This window comes from Fusarium phalaenopsidis (genome assembly GCF_050370095.1).
Source record: "Fusarium phalaenopsidis strain FUZ10S chromosome Unknown contig_32286, whole genome shotgun sequence".
NCBI classification, from domain to species: Eukaryota; Fungi; Ascomycota; class Sordariomycetes; order Hypocreales; family Nectriaceae; genus Fusarium; species Fusarium phalaenopsidis.
The window spans coordinates 2,314,125-2,338,612 of NW_028145413.1; the positions used below are offsets into that span (position 1 = coordinate 2,314,125).

Genomic DNA, 24,488 nt, shown 5'->3' on the forward strand with positions numbered 1-24,488 from the left:
CCTCAGATGCCAACGGAATTCTCTTTCAGAAACGGACCATTGCACAGCGCCTCTCTCTTTGGATACACGCGATATTCTCTGGTTTCTTCGGCCCTAGCATCCCCATGCTTCCATCATCTGCCTATTCGAATGGGGAATTGTCGGTCAAGGATGTGAGATGCAAGCGCAAGCCACACCACGCCGGTCAACGATTCAGCAATTTGGCTCCAGCATCCGCTCCTTGGCGTCGCCGAGTGGCCTGATGTTGCGGAATGCCATTGTCGGGCATCTGCATGGCCTTATTCAACTCCTCACATGCCCGAACGAGTCATTTACTTGGGGTAGGTAACATGGCATGGTATCCGTATGGCATAGCACCTATAGCACGGGGTTTCTTCACCGTTTGTCAGCCTCGTTATGGAACAGAGGAGGCTGCGACGAGGCTGGCAACTATAGCATTCCTTGTCGCCACGACGACATCGCATTGTCCAGCGGTGCACCGCAGGGTGACCCCCTGGTCGACGTGATCTCGGGTCTTCGCTTCACATCATGCCCTCAGGGGAAGGAGAATAAGGAACGGCACGCGACAGCCACCTCTTGCTCTGGGGGTTTGAGTTTGACGATGCCCTCAACGGCGCCGGGGAGACGAGTTCCAACCGGGTTCTGGGCGAGCGCCACGAGCGGAAAGAAGCTCTGCCCGGACAGTCGCCTCCTTGGCGGATGGTTAACTAGCGTCGAGGTGATGGCAGCCATGGGAGATCCAGGGGGGTGCTGGCTGTCAACTTGGCAGGGCCCTCAAGCAGTCAAACTTGAGCTCGAGCGTCTGGTCAGTGTCCGCGGCGCATGGAAATCAACCCACACCAGGGTGGTTGCCGTCTCGCTAGCCGATCCAACTTGACTAGCGGGCGACCGCGTTCGTGGATTCTTTTGCGGCGCGAGATGAGAAATTTCGCATTCTCTCCCCAGTACCGGCCCGTCGTCTCAGCCTTACCAACCCTAGCCACCGACCACAGTTTGGGCGGGCTGGGGCTTGACGAATGGTGTAGCTGCAAGTCAGCTCGGCTGGCCGAGGCTTGCTTGCTTCTTGCTGCGGCGGCCCCTGGAGGCAGCACACGACCAATCGCGTCTTGCAAGCTGGCGTGATGCATCATACGATGTCGTCGCCGGCTGTTGTTCCCCTTCACGGTGTGCCGTCCAGTCATCGAGATGCCGAACGGGTCGCGACCGATCTCTGCTGCGCACGACTGGGGTTTATTGAGATGCGGGCAAATATGGCACGGGCGATGAGGAATTACGGCAGATGACGGGCGTGTGTGTGATGAGATGGCCTCAGTCAGGGTGAGGATCCCCCACAGATTGGGCCAAGCAAGCAAGGCTGCGCTGCGCGTGCCTCTGTCTGTTCACACAATTCGGCACTGGAGAGTCCCAATTCCCCGTCTGGTCATCGCATCTCAATCTCATCGTATCGTATCTCATCTCGCCAGTATCGTGGCGGGGGTGCCACCCCGGCGGCTGGCGCCCCGCTAGAACGGCGGCCCCTGATTCAAAGCCTTTGCTGTCGTTCATCTCGGTCTCGGTCTTTTTGTCTTTTACAGTTTGGCTTCTCCGGTGTCGAGGAGACGGGACGCTCTACGGCATTGTGTTGGCAAGGGTGGAAGAAGCTATGGCCTGGTGCCTCGATCTACGGATGCTACGTGGCTCTGGTGTGTGAGAGGGCACACGCAGGTCATCGTGGAAACATTGGTCTCGTGAAGAGGCAAAAAAGAGAGAGACGGTCCGGGATATGCAGATGCATGCATAAGCTTGTCACGCACATCATTCCAACGAGCATTGACTGCTGCTTTGGTTGGCTAGTTATGCAATGCCATCGAGAAAAAGTGACGACCACGAGTCAAGTTCGATATGAGAGCCCCACGAGTGGAGGTTGCCGACGAAAGCTTCCAGAAGGCCACGAGGGAGGCGGTCAATTTGGATGAGACAGAAGAGATGCAAGGCCTGGCAGAGTTTGACTGGCCTCGTGCTTGTTTTCTTTTTACGTCTCCTGTCTTGTTTCTCCTGTTGGTGACCGGAGCACGACGCATTCCGAAACCGAGAAGGTTGTTGCGAAAACGAAAGACCTTGGCGGTGCCCTCGGATATCCAACAATGCCGTGTGTGGTTCCGCTGTCAAAGATTTTTTGTTTCTGGTTTCGTTTCAAGTCGGCTCATACGCATCCTCTTTGAGGTGTTCTTTTCTTTTTCCACGTACGTTTCGACCTGGAATCGTTCCACGGGTACTGCGTTAGCGGGTGGAGTTGACCGCGATGTCAAGAGGTTGCTTTTTCTCCGCCATGTGAAATTCTTTGGGTGAGCGGCCCCCTTGGTTTCGTTTCTTTTTCCTCCGCTTTTCCTGCAGATGTTTGCTTTTTGGCTCTCGTTTTGCAGTTCATCATGATATGATGTTGGGCTACGGGATGGTCAATCGCCCGGGAAAGCCATGACCCTTGACTTAATTATTCCCTCCCCAAGTCCGTCTGCCTCTCGGCTCCGCGCCCCCGGCGTCATCAGTGGGGAACAAGGAACGGAGCCGTCTCCTAGAGGGCGTCGATTAATTTTGGCTTAATCGCTCAAGGAGGGACGAGAGGCAAGGCAGGGAAGGATCCTTTGTTTTGTCGAATACGGAGGAACACATCGCATCGAGGGTCTCTGCTCTGCATGCCAAGCAAGCCAAGGCAGGGCAGGGCCGTGTATCGGGGGCGTCTTTGGGCTTTTCGGGGTGGAGAGGCAAAGCAAACAATGGAGGATGCAGATGGCGGAAAAAGTGAACTATCGAAATGTGCCAGGTTGTGGACATGGAAATGGCATCATGTCGATGAGTGGGCGGACCTTGGTTGGTGACTTTTTTTTAGTCATGCTTGAGGAGACGGCGTGCGTGTTTGCATCCATCCCAGGAGCTTGGGTCAGGCTCCAAATCTACAAGGACAGGACACCGACTCTTGGAGTTTGCTCCGTCGTCTCGTCGTCGATGCAAAGTGTTCAACTCGTTACGAGTCACCTTCAGTCCATCAAGACGCTATCGACAAGCCGGCCTCTGATTTGGGGATCGGCCATGGGGACAGATCAGGTCAGATCAGGAGGACCCTTTTTCTTGTTTGTGTTGATCACCCGGGTCTGGACCTCTGCCCTTTGGTTGGCTCAGCTTGGCTCAGCTTAGACCCCAGCCGCTATCCAAAGAGGCCCTATCCTCGTCGCCCATGCTCTCCAAGGACTAGGTGCAATTCCATTGCTCACCGCCAGCTACGGGCGTGCGTCTCTCTAGAAGGAGACGATGAGACAGCGGCTAGGTTGACGATCCAGGGTCTTCTGGTTCGGGTTGAGAGCTGACGGTTCCTGCTTAAGCGGAGAGATTAAGGCAAGCCACCAAGATAAAAGTGCATTCTCCAGAAGCCATTTTGGGGCCGACGACAAGAGATTGAGGTTAGAGCCAGGACGGACGGTTCTCAAAGGGGAGCAAGGCTTTACTGCTTCGGTCATGGGACCGAGACAAGCGTCGACCCAAGATGCACTCTATCTGCGGAACGTATACGACCGACGACGGCGCGGAAGGGCTGAGTGAGATGGATGTTGCAAGAGACTGTAGATTGGCTGCATCGATGTGGGAATCGGAAATCTACAGCGCATCGAACAATTCTTGGCTGGCTGGCTAGTTGTCGACTACTGCGGATGACACGGCTGGGGAGAGGCCAACGTCTGAGACATTTGTCGACGGATCGCGGTTGGCGGTTTACGAGTCTTCAGCTGTGATTCAGCCGCCGTCGAGATGGTTCACCCCCGTGTCAACCTGACACTGACTACTGCGCAGTAGTAGGATGGGGGGCTAGCTACTGTAGGTAGCTTTGACTGACAACCTGCCGCCCGCTTGCCTGCGCTCGCCGCCTCTTGGAATCGGTATGAACAGGGCAGAGATGGATGCTGCTGCTGCTGTTTGTCTCTGATGCTGCTGGATCTTCTGCTGTCTCAGCCTGCGCCTTGCCTTGCGCATGATGGATCTCAATGTCAGAGAAAGAGAGACAAAGGGACAACAGCGAAAACAACAAAACTCCAGCGCATTAGAGACTAGGGGGGCGTGTGCACGTACACGCCTGGCATCAGATCATGCCTTTCTTTCACTCATCCGCTAAACAAGGGCGTGCGCGATCGGGATGATGGGGAAAGAAGCAGGGAAGAGCTGAGAAATGTGGTTATGCAAGATCTCGACGAGGATCCACGGCGAATGAGGCAATCAATGGCCTTGATTCTGGCGCATGTTGGTCCTCGCGATATGCGACTCTTGAGTGGGTTTGATTGTTGTTGGTTGGCTCGTGCAGTGAGCATCAGTGAAGATCGGGGTCCGTCTCTATCTTTGCTTCTCTCTTTGACGACATGATATGATATGACGATGTTGGTTGATATTCGGTCAAGAGGGCTGGGCGGGCATACAGTCACGGATTCAGTCTGTTTGTCGTTGGTGTATGGCTGTTGGTTGATGCCATCGCCAACTGCCAACTTTTGAGTGCAGGGTAGCTGGGGCAACACTACAAGTTCGTCTGTTGGCCGGCCTTTTGTTGTTATTTCGTCGTCTTGCATCGCATACCGGGGTCCTTGTCTTTAAGTTTTATCTGATTCTGGGTACCGAAGCCATCAGGGACCCCGGTGAGCGAGGAGAATGACACGGTTTGATATGCACCCCAGGTATGTACTTTTGTTCTGTTGGCAGCTCACTACTAGATGCCCGATGTGGAAACCATCATTGTCCCAGCCCTGGTGGCACTGCAACAACAGACAGGAGGGGAAGACGACAACAAGGAGGATATTGTGTTGGAAGAGATGGCTGTTGACCATGCCCATGAGGTACTCACCAACAGCAGGCTGACCAACGAGGGCGTCTTGCCAACGAATGTGTAAATGACCAAGGGAGACTGCAGTTCCCTGCTCATATTGACCACCATGGCCGGACCGAGGTGTGCTGTGAATACAACTTACACCAAGCCAACGTAGTATCCCGAAGAGAACAAACACATGCCGACGAGGCATGTGAAGGTACTGCGAGGACAATGGATTCGGCCATGCAGCCACAACTGCCCTCCAAGACTTCGAGAACCGCTCGAGGAGATGACCTCCACTACGAAAAAGCCCTCCGAAGCGATGATGAAAGAAGGTCAAGTCCATGACTGATACAGCACGAAAAGCCCAACGCCCAACAGATAACTTGGACATGAGGTGTCACATCCGAGTTGAACTATCATGACACACTGAGACAGATAACCAGTAGGTAGAGTAACGAGAAGACCTATAATGGCTGAGAGAATCACTGGCATGGACCAAAAAGACACAATTGTAAGTTGGGTAACTTGGCGCCAATGTTGAGACTTGAATTGCAACTCTTATAAGGGTAGTTAACCTACTTGACATGACAACACCTGCACTATAACCCGACATCACAAAGCCATAGAAACATTCAAGTCAGGTTCATATCATTTCATTCATTATACTTTACAAGTCCAACTCTATCGCTGCGACTCCTCCCTCTTCTCAACACCCTCCCGCCCAATAGAGCTCATATCCATACCCTCACCCTGGGTAGCCGGCTCCCTCAGACCACCCCGTGCAGCGGCGTCGGTGCCGACCCTGGCGTGCTCCCCGCCCGCGCCGACGTTGACGGTCCGGGCATCGGCGGATTGCCAGTCCGAGGCTGTGGGGGGTTGCTCGGGGAGGGGGAGGTTGGCCTGCGTGTTGGCGATCTTCTGGTCCTTGGACTGAGACATGATGACGTTTCTGGAGAGAGTTTGTTAGAACCAGAGTCCTTTTGGTAAAACTGAAGGATAAAACTTGCTGTGGTTGTGGAGAGTTCGTTGAGTTGCAAAATGTGTAATTGTGGTTGTGGCTTGAGGTTGAAGTTGAAGTTGAAGTTAAAGTTAAAGTTATCTGACACCAACTCAACCACGTTCAACAACCCTTTTAATATTCAACCCCCAGCAGCCTCAACGCATTTAGAATCTCCCCTGACGAAACCGCAATCGCGATCTTCAACATCATCGCTGACGTCAGTGACGTCACCGGAGCCTCAACCCGCACCTAAAGCTCCGGCCCTTCTCCACCGTTATAACATCATTACCTCCTTTTTCCAACGAGAGACGGAAGATTCTGACGGCTTATGGGCTACGGAAGTCGACGATCGACACATGACAAGAGTCAAGGCGGACATGACCAAGAAAACGAGGTTGGAGACAAGGTACTATGATGAATATACCCACAGTCCTAGTCCAAACCGGGGGGGAGCAGTGCAGTAGCTACAGCAAGGTTTCGTTTCCTCTATCATGTCTCAAAAGCCAATGCCAATGCCAATCCGTCGCCCAAAACGCCCCGTGCTCGCAAGGAAAATGTCCGACAATATCAACATCCAACCCGCTTTGACGTTTGTTGCGCGGCTCTATCTATCCCCACTTCCTCAATCCATGCTTTTCAGCGTTTTAACCCCCTAGCCTACTCGTCGATCTGTCTCGGCCGACGTAGCCTTTTCTCCTGCATCTGGGTTGAGATAGTCGGCATCTTCGGCGGCCTCGTACTCTCCAATCAGGTCTGCAACTACTTGTCGTGCCTCGTCGAACTCGTTGAGGTTCTCGGCAAAGGGAGCTGTCTTCTTGTACCCTTCCATGAAGGCATTGCGCTTCCGCATACCATCGTACTGTCTCAGGATCCTCTTGAAGAGCTAATTATGTTGTCAGAACGGTGTAACATCACGTAGCAAGACTCAAACTTACAGTTGCAATACTCGTGTGGTTGGCCAGCATCAGGCCGCTCACACGATGGCTCATGGGAATATAAGGACTCCGCTTCGTCAGAGCCACTTGGATACTCGCAGGACCCCAAGGGATGAATGTAGCGAGACGTCGCTCCCGGATACGTAGCAGACTCTTGTGGACATCAGTAGGGTCAACCTCGCCTTGGATCACGTTCAGGATCGAGATGTAGCAGCTCTTCTTTCCGGGAACTGTTGACACCATGCGGTTTTTGGGCTGGAGCAGGCGTCGCATTACGTCCAGCACCGTCGTCTTGCGCACCGTCTTGGCTTGCTCGACCTGGTCGCCGGTGAATGGCGTGTATGCTGTCATGAGGAAGTGACATCTGGGAGTTGGAATGAGAGAAGCAAGGATGCTGACGAGATCGTTGTGCATGTAGCCGGGGTATCGTAGAGTCGTTGTGCTGGCCGACATGACAGTGGCAACCTGTGGTACAGTCAGTACCCCTTATCTCATGCTTCGTGTGGTCTGGGCTAGTCTTACCAGCTGGTTCGTCTGCTGGAAAGATGGCTCCTGAACATGCAGCCTGTCAGCAGCAATGTGCGACAGCGCACCATTGTCGAGCACGACAACCGAGTCGGCGTGCTGCGTCAACCGTCTCATGGAGAGAACACTGTTGTAGGGATGGACGACGACATCGCCGGCGTTGGTCGTGTCAGGAAAGACCGAGTAGGTCTGGATAATCTTCTTGGGGAAGCGGTCGTTGAGTTTCTCAAGGAGGAACGAGCCGAGACCGGAGCCAGTACCACCAGCAATGGAGTGAAGCATCATGAAGCCCTGCAAGAGTCAGCAAGTGGTCTACCCACGGCAATTCAATAGACGCTCACCTCTAGAGAGTCACTGCCATCAGCTTCCCGATCAATCATCTCCATAATGTCTTCATACACCGCCTCGCCGCTCTGGTAACCGTCACCCCAGTTGTTGGCTGCACCCATGCCATCCTTTCCCACGTAAAAGTTCTCGGGGTTGTAGATGTTCCTGTAAGGCCCCGTCTGGATTCCGTTGAGGACCTGCGCAAGCGTCTTAGCATATGATATCGCCCGTCGTATCTCGTCTCATCGCACGCACTCTCGGTTCCAGATCAATCAGGATGGCTCGGGGGATGTATCGCGTGTCGTCGCTCTGGTAGTAAAAGACATCCTTGCGGTCGCCGCCCTCGGTCGCAAAGTCTTCGAGGTTTCCGTCTTGGCTGATGCCGTGTTCCTGGCAGAGTTGCTGCCAGAACTGGCTTCCGACTATGGCGGCAACAAGAGTTAGCGAGTGATCATGTCATCAGAGTGCGCAGCGTCGGGGGCATTATCGTGTGCGGTGCGGTGCGGTGCGGTGAACGAACGGGCTGGTGGGGGAGAGGAACTGACTGCTGTTGCCGCACTGCCCGGCCTGGATTGTGATGATTTCCCTGTAGTAGACTGTCAGCTGCTGCCTCTCGGCTTGAATTAGCGGTTGCTTTACCTGGGCATCTTGTCTTGTCAGGGAGTGATCAAGGTTGATGTTTTAAGTGGAATCTTTTCTGCGACAGCTCAGCCTTGCTTGTTTGGTACAGTAGCTCATGCTCTTTCTTACGCGACGCGTGCCGCACCTTCTATGCCCAAGCTCTGCTGATCCCCGCCCCCGCGTTTCACAAACAATTCAACACCAAACACCACTATAGGCGATAGACATCTAACATCACTATTACATTACATTACATTTAATAGACGAAGTATTGTTACAAATGAAATTGGATTTGCACATGTAGTACATGTAGTTCCCCCTACAACTATTGATACACTCACTCACTCAGCAGATGCCTTGTCTCCGCTGTCCCATCTTACACAACAACCCTTCCTATATCAGTCTCTGCTAAGACGAGATGGCATACCATCACTCGGTACTTGATAAGACAAAACAACAGGGGTCTCTGTTACTGTGGCCCCCTCCAATGCTTGCTTGGTTGCTTATGGAACGCAACTTTTGTATTTCATACGAGTCAAAGTCAATCTTTCTTTGCCTGCTGGGAAAATAACATCTCCCATCAAATGTCTCGCCTTGGCCTCCCCTCCGCTGAAGATGGAAGACAAGAACCTCGAATCCCTTCGCAACGCCCGCAATGCATGCTGCTCCCAAAAAAACCTTACCTTTCTATGCTGGCACCCGTATTGTGCTTCTAGTATACTCCTGTTTTCCTCCGCATTACTTTTTCTTGTTCAACTCCTTGTGCTTTTCCATGGCAGCCGCCAACTCCTTTGCCAAGTCTGCCGTCTTGACCTGGATCATCCAAGTCTCGAGCCCGTCTCCCTTCTCGTTGGATGTCGTGATCTTGACATACTTCTTGTCTGCCTTGTACGACATGTCTGGCAGGACAGCTCGATTCAGCGCAATGTGTCCTCGTGGCTCCGCCCGCAGGAGCAGTCGCACCACGCTTGTCTCCTTGTGCTTCAGCAGCCGCAGAGCTCCCACGCCCTGCGTTGACCACGGGCTCTGAGACTTGGACTTCTTCTCCTCCGACTTCTCACCGGCCGGCACAAACTTCAGCACCTTGGCTCGTACATCATGCAACACGTCCTCATCCTTCTCAAGACCCTCCGTCAGGTTCACCTGATCTTGCTTTTCGCCCTCGTCGCCGGCCGCCGCCGCTCCTTCAGCCTGGGTGGATGGTTCCGGGGTCCCGCCAGCTGGTGTTGTGGCCAGGCTAGAGCCTCCCCCAAGACTGAACGGTGTGTCTACACCCGTCGCTTTAGTGGGAGGATTTTCCGACGTGGAAAAGGAGACTTACTGGTCCCGGTGGTAGATCCACCAGCTGGCGGTTGGAGGTTGCCAAAGGCCGGAGCAGCTTGGTTGGAACCAAAGGTTGGCGTCGAGTTCTGTGCCGGAGAGGCTCCCGAGAAGCTGAACGCCGGCGCTCCAGTAGATCCTGATGCGCTTCCAAAAGAAGGAGCGTTGTTGTTGCTGCTCTGGTTGGCGCCAAACGTCGGTGCCGCTGTGCTGCCACTTGCACTTCCAAACTGGAATGGGCTGGAGCCACTCGGCGCGGCTGAAGTGCTTCCAAAGTTGAACATGCCTCCAGATGTCGAGGTCGGGGCCGAACCAGAGTTGCCTCCATTGTTACCCGAAGCGAAAGGGTTGTTGAAGGAAGATCCCGAGTTTCCAGACTGGAAAGAAAAGCCTCCGGATCCTGAATTGCTCGTTGAGCTGGCAGCGCCGAAGCTTGTGTTGGCACCGTTGGTGGTGCCCGAAGCACCGCCAAAGATGGGAGCAGCAGGCGTAGCCGAAGCACTGCCGAAGCTGAAGATGGGAGCCGCAGACGCTCCAGTGCTGCCACCATTGAAGGCCTTCTTGGCTGGTGACGGTGCGTCCTGCTTCATGGGACTACCACCAAACATGGGCGCTCCAGACGAAGCCGGCGACTTGGGTGTGCCGAAGAGAGGCTTCGCAGGCTCCGAAGTGCCATTGGGCTTGGCGCCAAAGCTGAAGATAGGGGCTGCAGCAGGCTTGTCAGCAGCAGGAGCATCAGTCTTGGGCGCGGTCGATGCGTCACTACTAGCGCTAGGGGCACCGAATAGAGGCTTCGCAGCAGGTGTAGTTGATGCATTTCCAAACAAGTTGGTGGCATTTGATGTAGGCTTGACGCCAAACAGAGATGACGCCGGGGTGGTTGACTCGCCACCAAAGAGTGAAGTCTTAGGAGCTGTAGAGGACTTGTCACCCTCGGCAGGCTTGGCACCGAAGAGCGTCGACGACTGCATCACAGGCCCACTGGATTCCGCAGGCTTGCTAACAGAACCAAACAAGTTAGTTGTGGAAGGAGTGCTGGGCTTGTCGTCGAGCTTCGCTCCAAACAAGCTGGAAGCAGGCTTGGTAGGCTCTGCCTCCTTAGGCGTCTCAGTAGCTGGCTTGGGGGTGAAAAGAGAAGATCCAAAGTTCGGCTGAGCAGTCGGGGCCTTGACCTCGAACAGGGGCTTCTTGGGAGCCTGATCATTCTCCTTGTCAGATTCACCTCCCGTCTTGTCAGCCTGTTCAGAGACTGGTGTTGATTCCTTTTCAGCAGGCTTGTCCTGCTTGGGGGCACCAAAGATGTTGGAGGTGGTAGTGGTCTTGGGAGCGAACAGGGAGCTTGTCGGCGCCGATGTAGTCTTGCCGAAGAGAGAGCCAGCCTGGCCGGTAGTGGATGGAGCAAACTTGATGGGGGTGGTGGTGGGATTCCAGGTCTGGTCAGCGGGCTTGGCAGCAGGCTGCTCAGGAGCTTCAGTTTCAACCTTGTCCTCTACGCGCACAGGCTGACCGTCACTGCCCTTTGTGACTCGATCGAACAGGCTTCGTCCGGGAGTGCTCTCCCGAGTTCCAGGCGCACTGATATCGGCCACAGCACCACTGGTAGGAGCCTGCGGGGCGAAAAGACCAGTGCCGACCTGTGAAGCAGTTTCAGTGCCACTGGCAGCAGCACTGGGCTCGTCACTCTGTGCTGTCGCCTGGCTGTCCTCCTCAGCATCTGAGTCGGCCTCGCTCTCGGCATCGGCGTCGACACCACTGTTCTTGGCCGAGCTTGCATCAGAAAGATAACCAAAAATGTTGCCACCAGCCGCGGCATTGCCTGGCTTGAGATTCTGCTGGAACACGCTGCGGGCAAGTGCAGATCCGCCGCTGGTGGGCTTGTTGAAAGCGAACGGGTTCGGTTTGGCGCTGCCGGCCTCATCGGCGGGCTTAGTGGAGGGCTTCAGAGGGGAACCGACGGGCGTAGACGACTTGTTTGCAATCTTCTCGAACAATGACTTGGCCATAGAGGCTTGGCCCTTTTGCATCTTGGCAGGCTGACTCTCGGCCTCATCGCTCACTGAAACCCTGCGCTTGTTCTTGCCAAGAACAGACGCAGGCGTGGGTACCTCAACAGGTGCCTCCACAGGTGTCTCGTCCTGCTCGGGAGCGCGTCGTTTGTGGGTGGTCGAGATGCCGTTCGAGATAGTGTCCTTGGAAAGATCATCGTCGGCCTTGCGCTTCTTCGAGGCCGTGGGCTTGGTAGGAGTGGGCTCAGCATCCTCCTCCTCAGGCTCAGGGAGACCATGCTCTCGACGCCACCTCTTGAGAACATCCTTGGATGGCTTGACGTTCTGGAACTCGTACAGACCGTACCGCAGCAGAATGATACTCCGGCTCTTTTCAAACTCCTTTGCAAAGTTGACGACGTTCAACTTCCAATCCTTCTTGGAAAAGATCTCGTTCGCCGCATATTTGAGCCGTCGAAGGTCGAGGATGCAGAAGAATTGCCGTCGCTGCTCGTCATCAAAGTCTGGAGGGCAGAGGTGGGAGAGGAACTGGTCAGCGTAGATGGATCCCTTCGAGTTCCAATCCTTGGGGATCTTCTTGGTGAGAGCCTCACCAGAGAGCTCTGGATCCGGATCCTCGATGCGCATGGTGAACAGCTCCTTGGACGTGGCCTTTGACGCCATGCCCCGCGGCGTAGCCTGTGCAGTCGACTCTCGGAATGTCCGACTCGGCTCGGGAGTAGCGCCAGGGGCAAACACCTTCTTCATGGTGCTCTGAGGTAGGCTGGGGGAGAAGGGCGCCACCAGGGGCGTGTCGGCGACGGCAGAGACCCGGAAGATGTTGCGGGCGGTGGCAATCGAGCTCTTGCTCAGACTGCTGGATGGAACCTCATCGCGAGTCGTCAACAGCCTCCGCGACGATTGGGGAGTACCACTGAGACGGCTGGTCTTGTATGGGGTCGAGACGTAGGCGCGCTTTGCGAAAGGCAGAGCAGGACGCGGACGAGGTGTGCTCCTGCCGGCATCAGCGGCGTCGCCGTCGCCGGGGAGTGAAAAGGTGACCATCTCGCGCGACCGTAGATGGGGGAGATATTAAGCGGGTGAGTGTGTTGGCAGGGTGGTGATGAAAGAAATATCGAACTCGACGTCGCGCGTTTTGAGCTCGATGGGCGTGAGGTGGCTCGCAGACGAAAGGGGCGGGCCCAAAGGGAACGGGCGGAAGCGAGTATTCGATCTGGAACAATGGACAAGGAGCTTACACAAGCTGTCCTTGAAGTTTGGCGATGCGGCTTTGATGGCAGCGCAATCGCATTTGGCCCGAGGTCGCCCTGGGGAAACGGCACGAGAAGGCGAGTTGCACGAGGGCGAAGGTGGGTGGTGTTTTGGGTGTGCGAGCGACGCTGCTGGGCACTACCTGCTGAGAGCAAAGGCTTTCTTTCAGAAAAAAAATAAAGGCGGGTCCTCTTTACCCTCTGTGGGCGGACCTGCCGTCACCAAGGTAATAAAGGCGGACCTGACTCCTCAGGCACCAAGACTAAGGCTAAAAAGAGCAACGCCGGTCTTGCGGAATGCGTGCAGGTCTCGTGACTTGGCGTCTCTTTGTCACCACCTCTCCTCGCTCTATCCACCCTCGCGCGCTCAGTCCACCTCCAGTCATCTTGGATGCAAGTACGGATTATGATTCCTGTTTAGTTGGTGTACCTGGAATCCTCTGGATCCCTCGTACAAGCACGGATTCACTACACGGTCCGTTCACGCCAATCATTTCGGACCCAACGAGCATCGCCCTGCGTAAAAACTTGAGGTCCATCGACCTTGGTACTTGCTGCATCAGCTGCATCCATCCATCCACCCACATCTGGATGCCTGTCGTTGGGGCTTGGGCACCAAGAACCTGGCACACAAAGAGCATTGCCACCTCCAAGGCAAAAGTCACCATCAAAAACATCACAGGCATTATCAACAAGGCACACCATATGACAGTAAAAGAGCAAGTTCCATTTTTTGCATCCTTATCGGTCAGTCCTAACTAAAGAGCGTGGGCTCCCCTCACGGAACAAGATACGACTTGAAATCTGTAATACCTGGCGGCGACTGTTTTCCGGCCAGCTTGTGCAAGATTGTCGTAAGATTCGCCAACCTTGACGAGGAGAAGACAGAAGAAATAGTACAACAGAGCAAAAGAAGGGGAGACGACACACAAGATGATCATCGCAAGCAAATCAAAATCCAAGACCCATATCCCAGCTTAAAAAATCAACAACAGCGCGCTCGCTTACTTAGTAGCGAGCTTCTTCTTTTGTTCTTCCAGATATTCCTCATCTGAGGCATCCAGAATGTCGTACTCCTCGTCCGTCATGAAGCCATCGTCGGAGTAGTCCCAGTCGTCTTCGGCACTTTCAGCCTCCTTGGTTTCCGGCTCCTCAACGGCGGGAGCGGGCTCAGCAGCCTCGTGCATGCTGGCCACAGGCGACTCCTTCTCGAGCTTGGGGAAGATCATCTGGCTCGAAGCCTGGCTCTCCTCCTCCTGCTGGGGCTCCTCGACTGGGGTCGGCTCCTTGACTTCAGGCTCGGGCACGGGCTCAGGCTTGGGCTCAGGCTTGACCTCCTTCTTGACCATGCGGACATTGACGTCGCACCAGAGACGGTGGCCGAACCTCTCGCCTTCGGGGTTGGTCAGACGCCAGTACGAGATGACCTTGCCAGGGCGGGCAGGAGTGCGGAGCAGCACTGTGAAGGGGAACTCCTGGCCGGGGGCGAGGGGAGCGTAGCAGACAGTAGACTCGGAGGCAGAGAGGAGCTCCGAGACACCAGCAGGGTGGTTGGAGTCGACGTGACCCATGTAGTCACCACCGACAAACCTAACGCTGCAGCCAGCGGGCCAGGTCTCCTTGCCCTCGTTCCGCATAGTCCAGGTCTGCTCGAAAACGTGGTTGGGAGGGAGGATAGTGCCGTCCTGAATAGTGTCACGGACGAAGACAGCCTTCAGCTCCTCAAGGGGAGCTGGGACGGGGATGGAAGCCTCGCGCTTCTTCTCATCCTCAGCCTTGACAACGGGCTCAGGAGCCTTGGCAACGACCTCAACAGGGGCGGGCTCTGTTGGCTTCACGTCGACAATGGTGCGGACGGGAATAGAGTTGCTTCGTGCCGCGGGCACAGGCTCAGGGGCCTTGGGGGTGGGAATGCGGTCACCCATCTCACGCATTTGCTCGCCGTTCTGGTGCTCGCCAGTAGTGGTAACGCTGACGTGGCGGACAGGAGTTTTGAACTTGATCAAGGGGTGAGTCTTGTTGTGAGTGTTCATAGGGCTAGCCTCGCAGTTGGCGCAGAAGTCCAGGTCGCTGCAGATAGCGCACTTGTAGCGGGTACCGCGAATGTAGTTGGGATAGGCCTCGCTCTCGCAGCAGAGAGGGCCATCACAGCAGATGCCAATATGGACGGCAGGAGGAGTTCGGACCCGAACGTCAGTGAGCTGCTCATAGATTGGCACAAATCGGTGGCCGTGGTGAGTGATCTTGGAAGACATCATGCAAGTGGAGCAGAAGTCCCAGTCGGGGCAGTCCAGGCACTTGTGGCGGACACCAGAAATGTACTTGTCACAGCCATCACAGATAGCGTGGTGGAAGTTGTTGCGGCCAGGCTTCATCTTGGAAGTGATGTGGTCAGGCATCTTGGTGTCCTTGACAGCAGGGACAAAGCCGTGCTTGGGATGATGACCATGAGCGTCCTTTTCGAAGCATGTTTGGCACAGGTCAAAGTCTTCACAGACGGTGCAGTGAAGGAACTCGGCCTCGGGGAATTCTAGGATGGTTAGTTTCTGCCGGCAATGAGCGCTGAACTTATACATACCTCGAACACAGCAGTTGCAAGTTCGCATGACGCCAAGGCTGGCCCATCGAGCAGTCAGAGGCTCGAACATGGGGCGAATAGAGGGAACCTCATCCTTGGGCTCAATCTTGGGTTCAACCTTGGGCTCGACCTTAGGCTCGACCTTGGTCTCAATGGTGGTCTCAACCTTGACCTCGGGCTTCGGCTTGGGGGCGATGGTCTCGGTGGTGCTCTGCACGAGCTGGCCGTTGACAGTCGTGCGCTTGATCAGCCAGTGGTCCTTGCCGTGGCAGGTGATTCCCTGGTCGATGCAGGATTGGCAGAGGTCAAAGTCTCCGTCGTCGCAGGTGGAGCAGTGGTAGTGAACATCAGGGATGGTCAGCTCGCAGCTGTTGCAGCAGACGGCAAAGGTAGCGCCAGTGGCAGGGCAGATGGCAGGAGCCTGGCTGGCGGCGAGAATACAGGGCTTGGAGACATTGAAAGGGGTCTCATGCGGGTTGGTCAAGTTGTGACCGCAAGTTCGGGGGGCGCGAGTCGGTTGTCGCTGTCGCTCCATAAAGTTGGCAAGTCGAGCCTCAAAGTCCAGGCGAGTGTCACGACGCTCTCCGATGTATCGAGCGGCATCGTTGAGGAGAGTTGCGTTGTAGGTGCGAGAAAGAGGGCTGACGCGGACGGGGAGAGTCGCTTCAGGCGGTGTGGTGGTCGCGACTGGAGTCGGGGCGGGAGCCTCAGCCGTGGGAGTGGGAACGGCGCTGATTTCGTCATCTTGGCTCTCCTGAGCGGTGTCCTTGGGCGTCTCCTCGGTCATCTTGGGGGCGATGGGGGATGCGAAAGCCTCGGGCTCGTCTTCGACAGTGACGGGCTTGGGGATAGTCTTGGACAGGTCCTTGATGGAGACGCGGATCTTGAGCTTAGACTTGGCCTTGGCAGCGCGGTAAAGCTGCTTATAAATAGGGATGTTGCCGGGCTCAAGTAGGACGTAGGATCCTGCAGAGTCAGAGTATCGCTCAAAGGTAACCTCGAGATCGGCAGGAATGTGGAGGAAGGTTCGGAGCTGGCTGAGAGTTAGTTTCCAGGCAATTGCTCGTGATGGCGTCGTGCAGCTAATGAGGAAAGGCCATGTATGTGAAGAAGTAGATGGAAAATACAGCCAATGTGAAGTAAATTGAAAGGCGTGATGGAGATGTCAACATACGTTAGTCTCGAAGGTCTTGGGGACCATGTCCCGAAGAGGCATCTTGGTACGTCGAGTGATGCCCTCGAACATCACCTTGACGGTGATGACATGGTCAAGAGTAGAATGCGAATGGGTAGCCATGGCGAAAGTATGCTCCGGCTGATGCTATCGCGAGAAAATGTTAGAATGAATTTATTCCGCCGCCTCGATCCTCGATGGATGAGGATGTTGAAGGAGAGGATGACGACGATGCTGACGGGTGGAGCCTTACATTGCTAGTTCGGGGCGGTGACGAGGATGCTGTTATCGGCCGAGATAAGGAATCGGCGGTGACAGGACGGCCGTCGCCCGTCGTAGAGATGCGCCCGGGGAATATCTCACGGAGAGGAAGGATGCAGTGTGGAAGGGGAAGGGGGGAGAGATCTGTCGGAGGTCTGGGGGGATAGGGTTTTTGAAGGAAAACGGGGTAGCGATGGGAGAAGTAAGAACGAGGGAGGAAGCGGGAGAAGTAAGTTAAAAGAGAGCCCGTCCAGGACTTGAAAGCTTCCGCACGGGCACCTTCCTCGCGTCTAGGTGCTTAGGTGTTGCCAGCTGCTCCTGCCGCTGCTGCTACCGGCGGGCTGCGAGTTACTGCTGCTAGGATCCAGCCTACCTAATGCTAGGCACTGTACCACCTACGAACGGCGGCTTCCACGGGGCCCAGTCCACTCGCTACCCGCCGCCGCTGGCAACTTGACTGGGCCCCGGGCAGGCTTGTCGCCGTCTCTGCTGTAACTTGGCGAGGTCACAGGTGCACCAGCTGACGGGGGAGCCTGGTTGCCTTCGGCACTGGGGGAGGGGGTCGGTCGATCGGGGTACTTTTTCGGTGTTAGTGCGGCCATCCCCATCCCAGGCCCAGGTCCAGAGTCACCTACCAGTGACGGGGCCGTCAGCTCTACAGTACGGAGGAGTCCGCCTGGCGCCCCGGATGTGAGAAAGCTTGAGGCGACAAACGCAGCACTTGGGGCCAAAGGCAAAAACCTACAAGTCGCAGGACGGAACTGGTGATGACGAGGTCGTTCCAGCCCAGGGGCGTGTACTTAGGTACGACTTCCATCCTCTGTTGCAATTGGTCTCTACGACGGTGGTCTAGCCCGCCTCTTTGAATCCCCTTTGCCCAGGCTGCCTTGCTAGAAAGTGCACTTTATTCATTACTGTACACTTCTTCCACCTTCTTCTCTGAAGCAAGGCATCAGGCAGGCTCTTTTGGCCACTCGAGTCCTCAAGGCAACCAGGGTGATTCTCAAACAGTCGCCTCCGAGAAACCAACGTCAGGGTAAAAGCCGAAATGGACAAACTGTGAGTAACACCGTCGACTTTCTTCTCTCCCTGTGACCTGTGAATCGATGGGCGGTGGAGTTCTCTTTGCTTGTTGGTTCGACGTTCTCCACCGAAAGGCGCAAGAGTAGAAAAAAAACATGCACTATCGATACAGCTGAGACTTGGCTTTCTCTCAGGTATCATGACGACTACTCTGACATTAGGACATGGGTTGAAACAAGGTTGATCAGATTCATCTCTAGTTTCTTCTCTCCTCTTCTTCGCCATCAATACCCCTGAAAGGACTTGACTGACTGACAACCTCCATCATCTGCCTGGTCACTGTGCAATCCATCCATCCATCCATTCTGTCACCCCCTGGTCCCTTGTTGTCAAATTCTAGGTCGCTCTCTGTAGCCCATCCCCAGGATTGATCAGAAAGAGTGGGGAGCATAAAACAGGCTACGAGTGGCGTCCTGGGCCACTGAAAAGAGGGGCAGGGGAGACGGGCTACCAGACGCGCGATAGGGCGAGAGCCTCACGCAGGCCCTGTCTCAACCCCAGACGCTATCTGCGGCCAGGTACCACATGACGGCAAATGCTTCCCTCTGAGCTCTTGATCGGTGGACGACCAGGGGGTACTGTACAGTATACTTACGCAATGCCGCCTCACCGATGCCGCCATCCATGCTCTTCAGGTCACGGACTCGCGGTCACGATGGGCCCTGGGAAGAGCCATCCCCCGCTTTCGAAGGGCTCGACGCGACACATGGAGAAGGAAATGTTGCTTTTGTCGAGTTCTCGGTCTTGTCTCGGGACACGGTGTTTCTTTCAGATGAGCATTCCCCCCCCAGGGCTTTTCCAGATTCCCAGCCTCTATCGCGGTTGCGTTGTTGCAGCTCGATTGGCGATTCACCACTCAGCTCAGACCAGCGATAGATGTCGTACAGTACAGTGCATCTTTAACCCCAGCTCACTATCAATCCGACCGAACCGCACCCCCGGGACGTCCGGGCTTGACCTGGAACGCGCCCAGAAGCAGGGAGGCAGCGGCTTAGCCACCTACAGCGCCAGCACCAACGCTTGGTCAGCCTTGGTTCGTGTTTACTATCATCATCACCATCTTTCTTTCAAGGCTGCAAGGACGCGAGGCACTGAGTTTGCGTATGTCTTGTCGCCTAAGATAGTTCGCCTCACAAGCGATCAAGACATTGCTTACGGATACTGTCACCGTCTGAGACAGCTTCCGCTCGGCGACGGACAGCCTCCTCCGCCGAATATGTCTTTGTAAAAGAAATCAAACTGCCCCCAGGCATGGGATCCAGAACCCAGGGACTCGCACTCCAGGGGCCTTCGAGTTCCTGGCATCAACAGCGTCAATGCACCGCCCAAGGAAAAATAAACACAGATCATCTGGACAAATCTCTAGATAGATCCGGCTACCTTGGACAGGCCAGACCATCCCTGACGCTGATACACCTGGTCCACCCACAGAAGCTAGTACCTTGCCTTGCCTACAGTAGGACTTGGGCATCCTGGCTCTCTCCAGTCTCAGGCTTGTTGTCACTCGAGGCGGGGGACGAGATAGTGTGCAGTACGAGGACGGGAGTACATGCCGTCTGTTAGCGCGCCGCCCTGCTTCCCCTCTAGCCTGTCACTATCCGTCCTCCACCACCTAGTCGAGGCGATCCGATGCAAGCTGCTATCCAATCTCTATCGCGTGACGCAGAGGCAGCTCGACGCGGTTTTGGAATGTGCGTCGTACAGTATCACACACATTGCGCGCCGCCGCCGCCGCCTCCCCCTCTCTCTCTCCGCTCCCACTTCCAATCACGACAGTCTGACTCGGACCGCGGACAGTTGGTTTGACGAGTCGGAATTGAGAGTGAGGTGAGCTAGAGGCTCGAACGACATACGACACGAGCTCCTGGAGCTTATCCCGTCCTGTCCTTGCAGCTTTCTAGACTCGATGATTCACCTTGGTTGGCTTTTGCTGACTGCATCTGTTGGAGGCGTCTTGGGACATGCAGATGATCAGTTGAACCTCCATGATGGGAATTTCAACAGCTTCTAAGTACACGGGTACCTATTTCCAACTCTGTTCAATGACCACGAGCTCACAACACTTTTACTTCCAACCTGGACACGACTCCATGCAAACCTCAATACTTCGTACGTAAAGTATCCCCCGCCAAGCCTCAGCTCCCCATGTCCGTACATGCATCCCTACCCTAGACATGAACGTTGAAAAACCTGTGCTGTCACTTGGAAGCAAAATGTCCGTACAGTATCAAAAGTATCGTCCGTGACTTCATTACCGCATCATCCAAACCCAAGTACCCGTCCCCAACCTCTAATTGCCCTCCCCCTCCCCCCTGGTATTTGTACACCTGGTTTCCAGAAACGTCAACTCGCGTCTCTTACCCCATGCCAGTCGTGTATGTACGTGCAAAGGAATCCAACAAACAGCAAACCCGTCCGTGTCACCCCGGAAAAAGAGCCATTCAACTTTGTACATACATGGCCACTCCGGCGCTTGGGGTCGCCTGACTGCTCTGCTTTTTTTATTATCCCCTGTTTCCTATCTCCAGATGGAGCAACGGAACCAATCCCCATGCTTGTTCGTCATCCCAGGGGTTCGATGTTTCCCCGCGAACAAAGTCAGACACGAAACGAAACAAGACGAAATTTCTCTTGTCGTTGCCGAGTTTAACCTTTCCCCATGGACCCATGTTCCCCATGGACCCATGTTCCCCATGGCTGACTTATGACCATGGCTGAGCCATCATCTGGTTGGCCAATGCCTGACTCGACAGTCCTCACATGAGTCTCTCGAAACGGGAAGCATAGCCATGCTACCCATGGAGCTATGGATGTCTTTAAGCGAGGTGGAGACGGGGAATCAACAAATGCTCCCCCTCAATTGCACATGCCCGTCAGAGCTCCGCTGCTATGACGTGTGAACAGCTCAGATGGACGACCGGACCGAAGGGCCAAGAAAGGCGTCATGATCAAGCTCGGCTTCTTCTGTGCTCTTTGCTCAGAGTTTTACTCACTGCCTCGGGCTATGATGAGCTCCTCGGACCATCATCAATTGAACCGTGACTCACACGAGAGAGACCGTAGGCATCCTGCTGTGCCCAAGACTTGATTCACCAACATCAACCACAGACCGTGAATTCAGGTATATAGTGCTCCAGACAGACAGACACCCAAACGCCGTTGCCTTCAAAGCACAGCGCCACGCATGAATTTACACCAAAACACACAGAATAGGGGAAGAATAGATGGATTGCTAAGGCAAGGAGCAGAAATCCCTAGCAAACCACCTCCCCCTCCAACCTCCAAACTTCTTCCTATCCATCCCGACTTCACCGGCCATGAAAAAAACTCCATCTCCTGTCAATGATAAGAATACCAGTCATGATACCCTTACTCGATCAACTCCCATCCGTCAATCCATTCCAGGTAATGATGCCGAGTCCGTAGAGTTATGGTAGTCATCACGCAGCCATCTTCTCTTTGGCTGGGAGCCTTTCAGGCACAAAATAAGAATATGTCGTCCACGAGACCTGTGATCGCAATACGAATCATCAGGGGATCTCCAACCGTCTCGAGATGAAACCTCAATCCCCCGAGGTGTATCATAGACGCCTATCATCTCCACTGCCTCCTCCTGCTGCCCCGCGGGGCTTTTTGGGAATAAACGTCGCAAGTGCTTTTGTGTTTTTTAGGTATAAGGTCGTAGTTGTAGCTATTAAATCGAGTACGCGTAGAAAGCATTGGGATAAGTGAAGAAAGGGTAACCAGACATGTCACAGTTCTACTGCGGGTAGTAGACCATGCCGGGGGCCTGCTGGGGATAGTAGAACGTGTCTGGGCTGGGTGTCACCATGCCGTTCATACCTATCACACTAGGCTGGTATCCCTGAGGGGCCGAGTAGGTAGGATAGTTGTTGACTGGCGGGAGCTGAGAGGCGTCATAATAATAGACCATGCCGTTGACCTCCTGCGCCACAAGATTCGCTGGAGGGGGTTGGCCGCTGCCGGGCATAGCGAGTTGCTCAGGTTGGTTCTGAGGTGTGTAGCTGCCAGGAGGACCTGGCTGACCAGGGACAAACGGAGGTGGACCACCTGAAGGCGCCATGTTAGGATTGTTGTAGTTGGGCGGGTAGTAATAGCCTTGCTGGGGCTGAGGCTGGGGTTGAGGCGGCTGCGCCTGGTAAGGCTGCTGGTTGTAGTACGGTTGCTGGCCGTACGTATTGGGCTGGAATGGTGCAGCATGGATAGCCCTCTCAGGAATCTGGGACAGGGGGGTGCCGGTTGAAAGCTGAGATGGGTACGAAGGCTGACGGTTGTGGGATTCTTGAGAGAGGCCATTAGCCATCTGGATCGGCACCTGCTGATGGAAGGCCTGCTGGAAGGCCTGAGGACCCTGCGTTAACGTAGGCGATTCAATATCGGCAACTGAAATGCTCTTCTGCGGACGAGGCTGATGCATAGGCAGCGCTGATGTTGGCCGGTTCTCCTGGAAGGCAGGCTTCTGGGGAAGCGGGTATGTCTGCGGCGGGGGCAGATCATTAATCGATGTCTCAGACATGATAGGTCGCTCAACGGCAAAAGCTGGATCGGCCGGTCCGGGGATGGAGACGGGCATAGGAGCTGCCATTGGAGGAGGAGCCATCGTGTTCATGGGGGGCACGTCTGGACGAGGAGCAGGGGGAAGTCGAACAACCGGTCGAGCGTTCTCAACAGGGATCGGTGGCCGAGAGATGACGGAGCCGGTAGGAGAGAACATGTAGTCTCGATCAACGATGGACGATCGCCTGCTAAGGGCCACGCTGGGCGTGTACACGCTGCCGCCGTAGTAGCTACCACCAAACATGCTGGTCCGTCTCGAGAATCCACCCATGGAACCGAAGCCAGAACGGGGCTTTCCTCGCATACGTTGCTGGTTCGGCCTCATTGCCCGCGGAATAAAGATGAAGGATCTGTCAGCGGCGGGATAAATATATCGAGGAGGGTTTTCGGGGAGCGAGATGCGGACGGGCTTGTCCCGACGCAGAGGAGGTCGGTGATCGGGTAGCTTGGTGTACTGCTTGACGGCAAGACGTGGGATGACGGCTGGGGCCTTCATGGACGGAAGGAAGACCCGGACCTGCGTGTTGCCAATGTGTTTCTCGGTGGAGAGGGTCCGGTTGATGGGAGTCAGGCTGGGTTCACAGGTGGGAATGAAACCATTCCCGTTGGCTGGACCCTCATCATCAATCATATGTCGAGGCCGTGCTGGAGGCGGCGGCTCTACAACAGTCTCGTGCATATCATGGGTCCACGGAGAGTTGGTCGTTGGGTCTCCCGGGTGGTGCAATTGACTGTATCGGTCAGTATACCTACGGTACCGAAGAGGGGGAGTGACGGGTGATGACATACTTGATGGGTGCATACGGACCCCCGATACCACCACGTCCGCCTCTACCTCGACCTCGTCCGAAAGGGCGGAAGCCATTCGCCGCAGGCCCGGCATGCCTGTGGTCGTGCATGAAAAAGGCGCCGCGGTTGGGCACAAAGGCAGGATCCTCGTCTCTCCTGCGCTTGTAGTCTTCGTGCTCCTGGCGACGTCGATTCGCAGTGGCTGCCTGTGGCCTAGCAGACGCCGAGCTCACGACGATGGGAGCCGCAGGCGATCTGGGGGGCGACGGGGCCGTCACCTCGTCGAAATGCATCACCTGGTCAGGCGGAGACTGATCCGTGATGGAAAGACCGTGAAGCATCATGTCGGTATCCGTCACAGGCTTGCCGTCATGGCCAGAGTCGGTGCCCAACTTGGAGGCATGTCCGGCGTGTCTTGGAGCAGCAGGAGCGCCATTGGCCTTCTTCCTCGCATTTGGAGCCGTCGGGGAGGCCTCGTCGATGTTGCTAGTATCGCTGTCATCGGCCGGATCATTGTCGTCGGTCAGGGAGCCGTCGGTGATGCTATCGTCATCGAGGTCGAGAGCGTCCGGGCCACCCTCGTCGTCGCCCTCGTCCTCGACGCGGCGGCGTTGACCGATCAGCTTTCTACGACGAGGAGCCGCAGCCATGGTTGCGCAGCGATGAGGGAGATGAAGGAGGCGACCGAGGGGGCTTTGTGGACTCGAGAGATGGGATGCGACGAGACGTGGTTGTCATGCGGCGGCGGCGGCGGCCGGGGGGGAATGCGAGAGAACAACAGCGAAGCGAGCGAGCGAGAAGACGTCGAGTTTGAGGCCGAGGACAACCAAAAACCGGCCGGCGGCGAAGAGCACGAGATCAAGAATCGAATTAACCCCAAAAATACACCCGATGCTGATGGAAATAGACCTAGACGCAAGAGCAACCGACCAGCCGCTAGACGAGGAACCCGAGAGACAACGCAGAGAGGAACCAAGAAAAAAAGAAGAGAGAGGGGAAAGGGGAAGGGAGGAGGCTCGATGGAAGCTCTCACGCCGTGATGCAGAACTCGAGGCTGCAGCTGGAGGGCGATGGTGGAGAGCGACAGTCGCGAGAGAGAGAAGGGGGGAGGAAGAGGCGGCGAGTGGAGGAGGAGGAAGAGACACGAGAGCAGCAAAGATATGTGGTGATGGTGGTTCCAAGAGAAGATTTGGCAAGGTAAATCGGATGGATCGCCAAA

General features: G+C 55.4%; 5 protein-coding genes across 5 annotated transcripts; all 5 read right to left on the bottom strand.

Moving 5' to 3' along the window:
* Positions 1-5,503: 5,503 nt before the first annotated feature.
* LRP88_03037 (uncharacterized protein) lies at positions 5,504-5,761 on the bottom strand (the record flags this gene model as incomplete). Its single annotated transcript, XM_083239667.1, has 1 exon — positions 5,504-5,761. The coding sequence occupies one exon, from the start codon at positions 5,759-5,761 to the stop codon at positions 5,504-5,506; it is 258 nt and encodes an 85-aa protein (XP_083104797.1).
* A 713-nt stretch (positions 5,762-6,474) lies between these two features.
* Positions 6,475-8,256, bottom strand: LRP88_03038 (gamma-tubulin; the record flags this gene model as incomplete). The annotated part of the gene is made up of 7 exons (XM_083239668.1): positions 6,475-6,705; positions 6,758-7,222; positions 7,280-7,573; positions 7,624-7,806; positions 7,865-8,031; positions 8,155-8,195; positions 8,249-8,256. The coding sequence occupies 7 exons, from the start codon at positions 8,254-8,256 to the stop codon at positions 6,475-6,477; spliced, it is 1,389 nt and encodes a 462-aa protein (XP_083104798.1).
* Positions 8,257-8,968: 712 nt separating this feature from the next.
* LRP88_03039 (uncharacterized protein) lies at positions 8,969-12,600 on the bottom strand (the record flags this gene model as incomplete). The annotated part of the gene is made up of 2 exons (XM_083239669.1): positions 8,969-9,498; positions 9,552-12,600. The coding sequence occupies 2 exons, from the start codon at positions 12,598-12,600 to the stop codon at positions 8,969-8,971; spliced, it is 3,579 nt and encodes a 1,192-aa protein (XP_083104799.1).
* Positions 12,601-13,810: 1,210 nt separating this feature from the next.
* LRP88_03040 (uncharacterized protein) lies at positions 13,811-16,681 on the bottom strand (the record flags this gene model as incomplete). Its single annotated transcript, XM_083239670.1, has 3 exons — positions 13,811-15,336; positions 15,385-16,417; positions 16,559-16,681. 3 exons carry the CDS (start codon positions 16,679-16,681, stop codon positions 13,811-13,813), a joined length of 2,682 nt encoding a protein of 893 aa, XP_083104800.1.
* A 4,981-nt stretch (positions 16,682-21,662) lies between these two features.
* On the bottom strand, positions 21,663-23,919 carry LRP88_03041 (CASC3/Barentsz eIF4AIII binding-domain-containing protein; the record flags this gene model as incomplete). Its single annotated transcript, XM_083239671.1, has 2 exons — positions 21,663-23,211; positions 23,270-23,919. 2 exons carry the CDS (start codon positions 23,917-23,919, stop codon positions 21,663-21,665), a joined length of 2,199 nt encoding a protein of 732 aa, XP_083104801.1.
* Between the last annotated feature and the right edge of the window lie 569 nt (positions 23,920-24,488).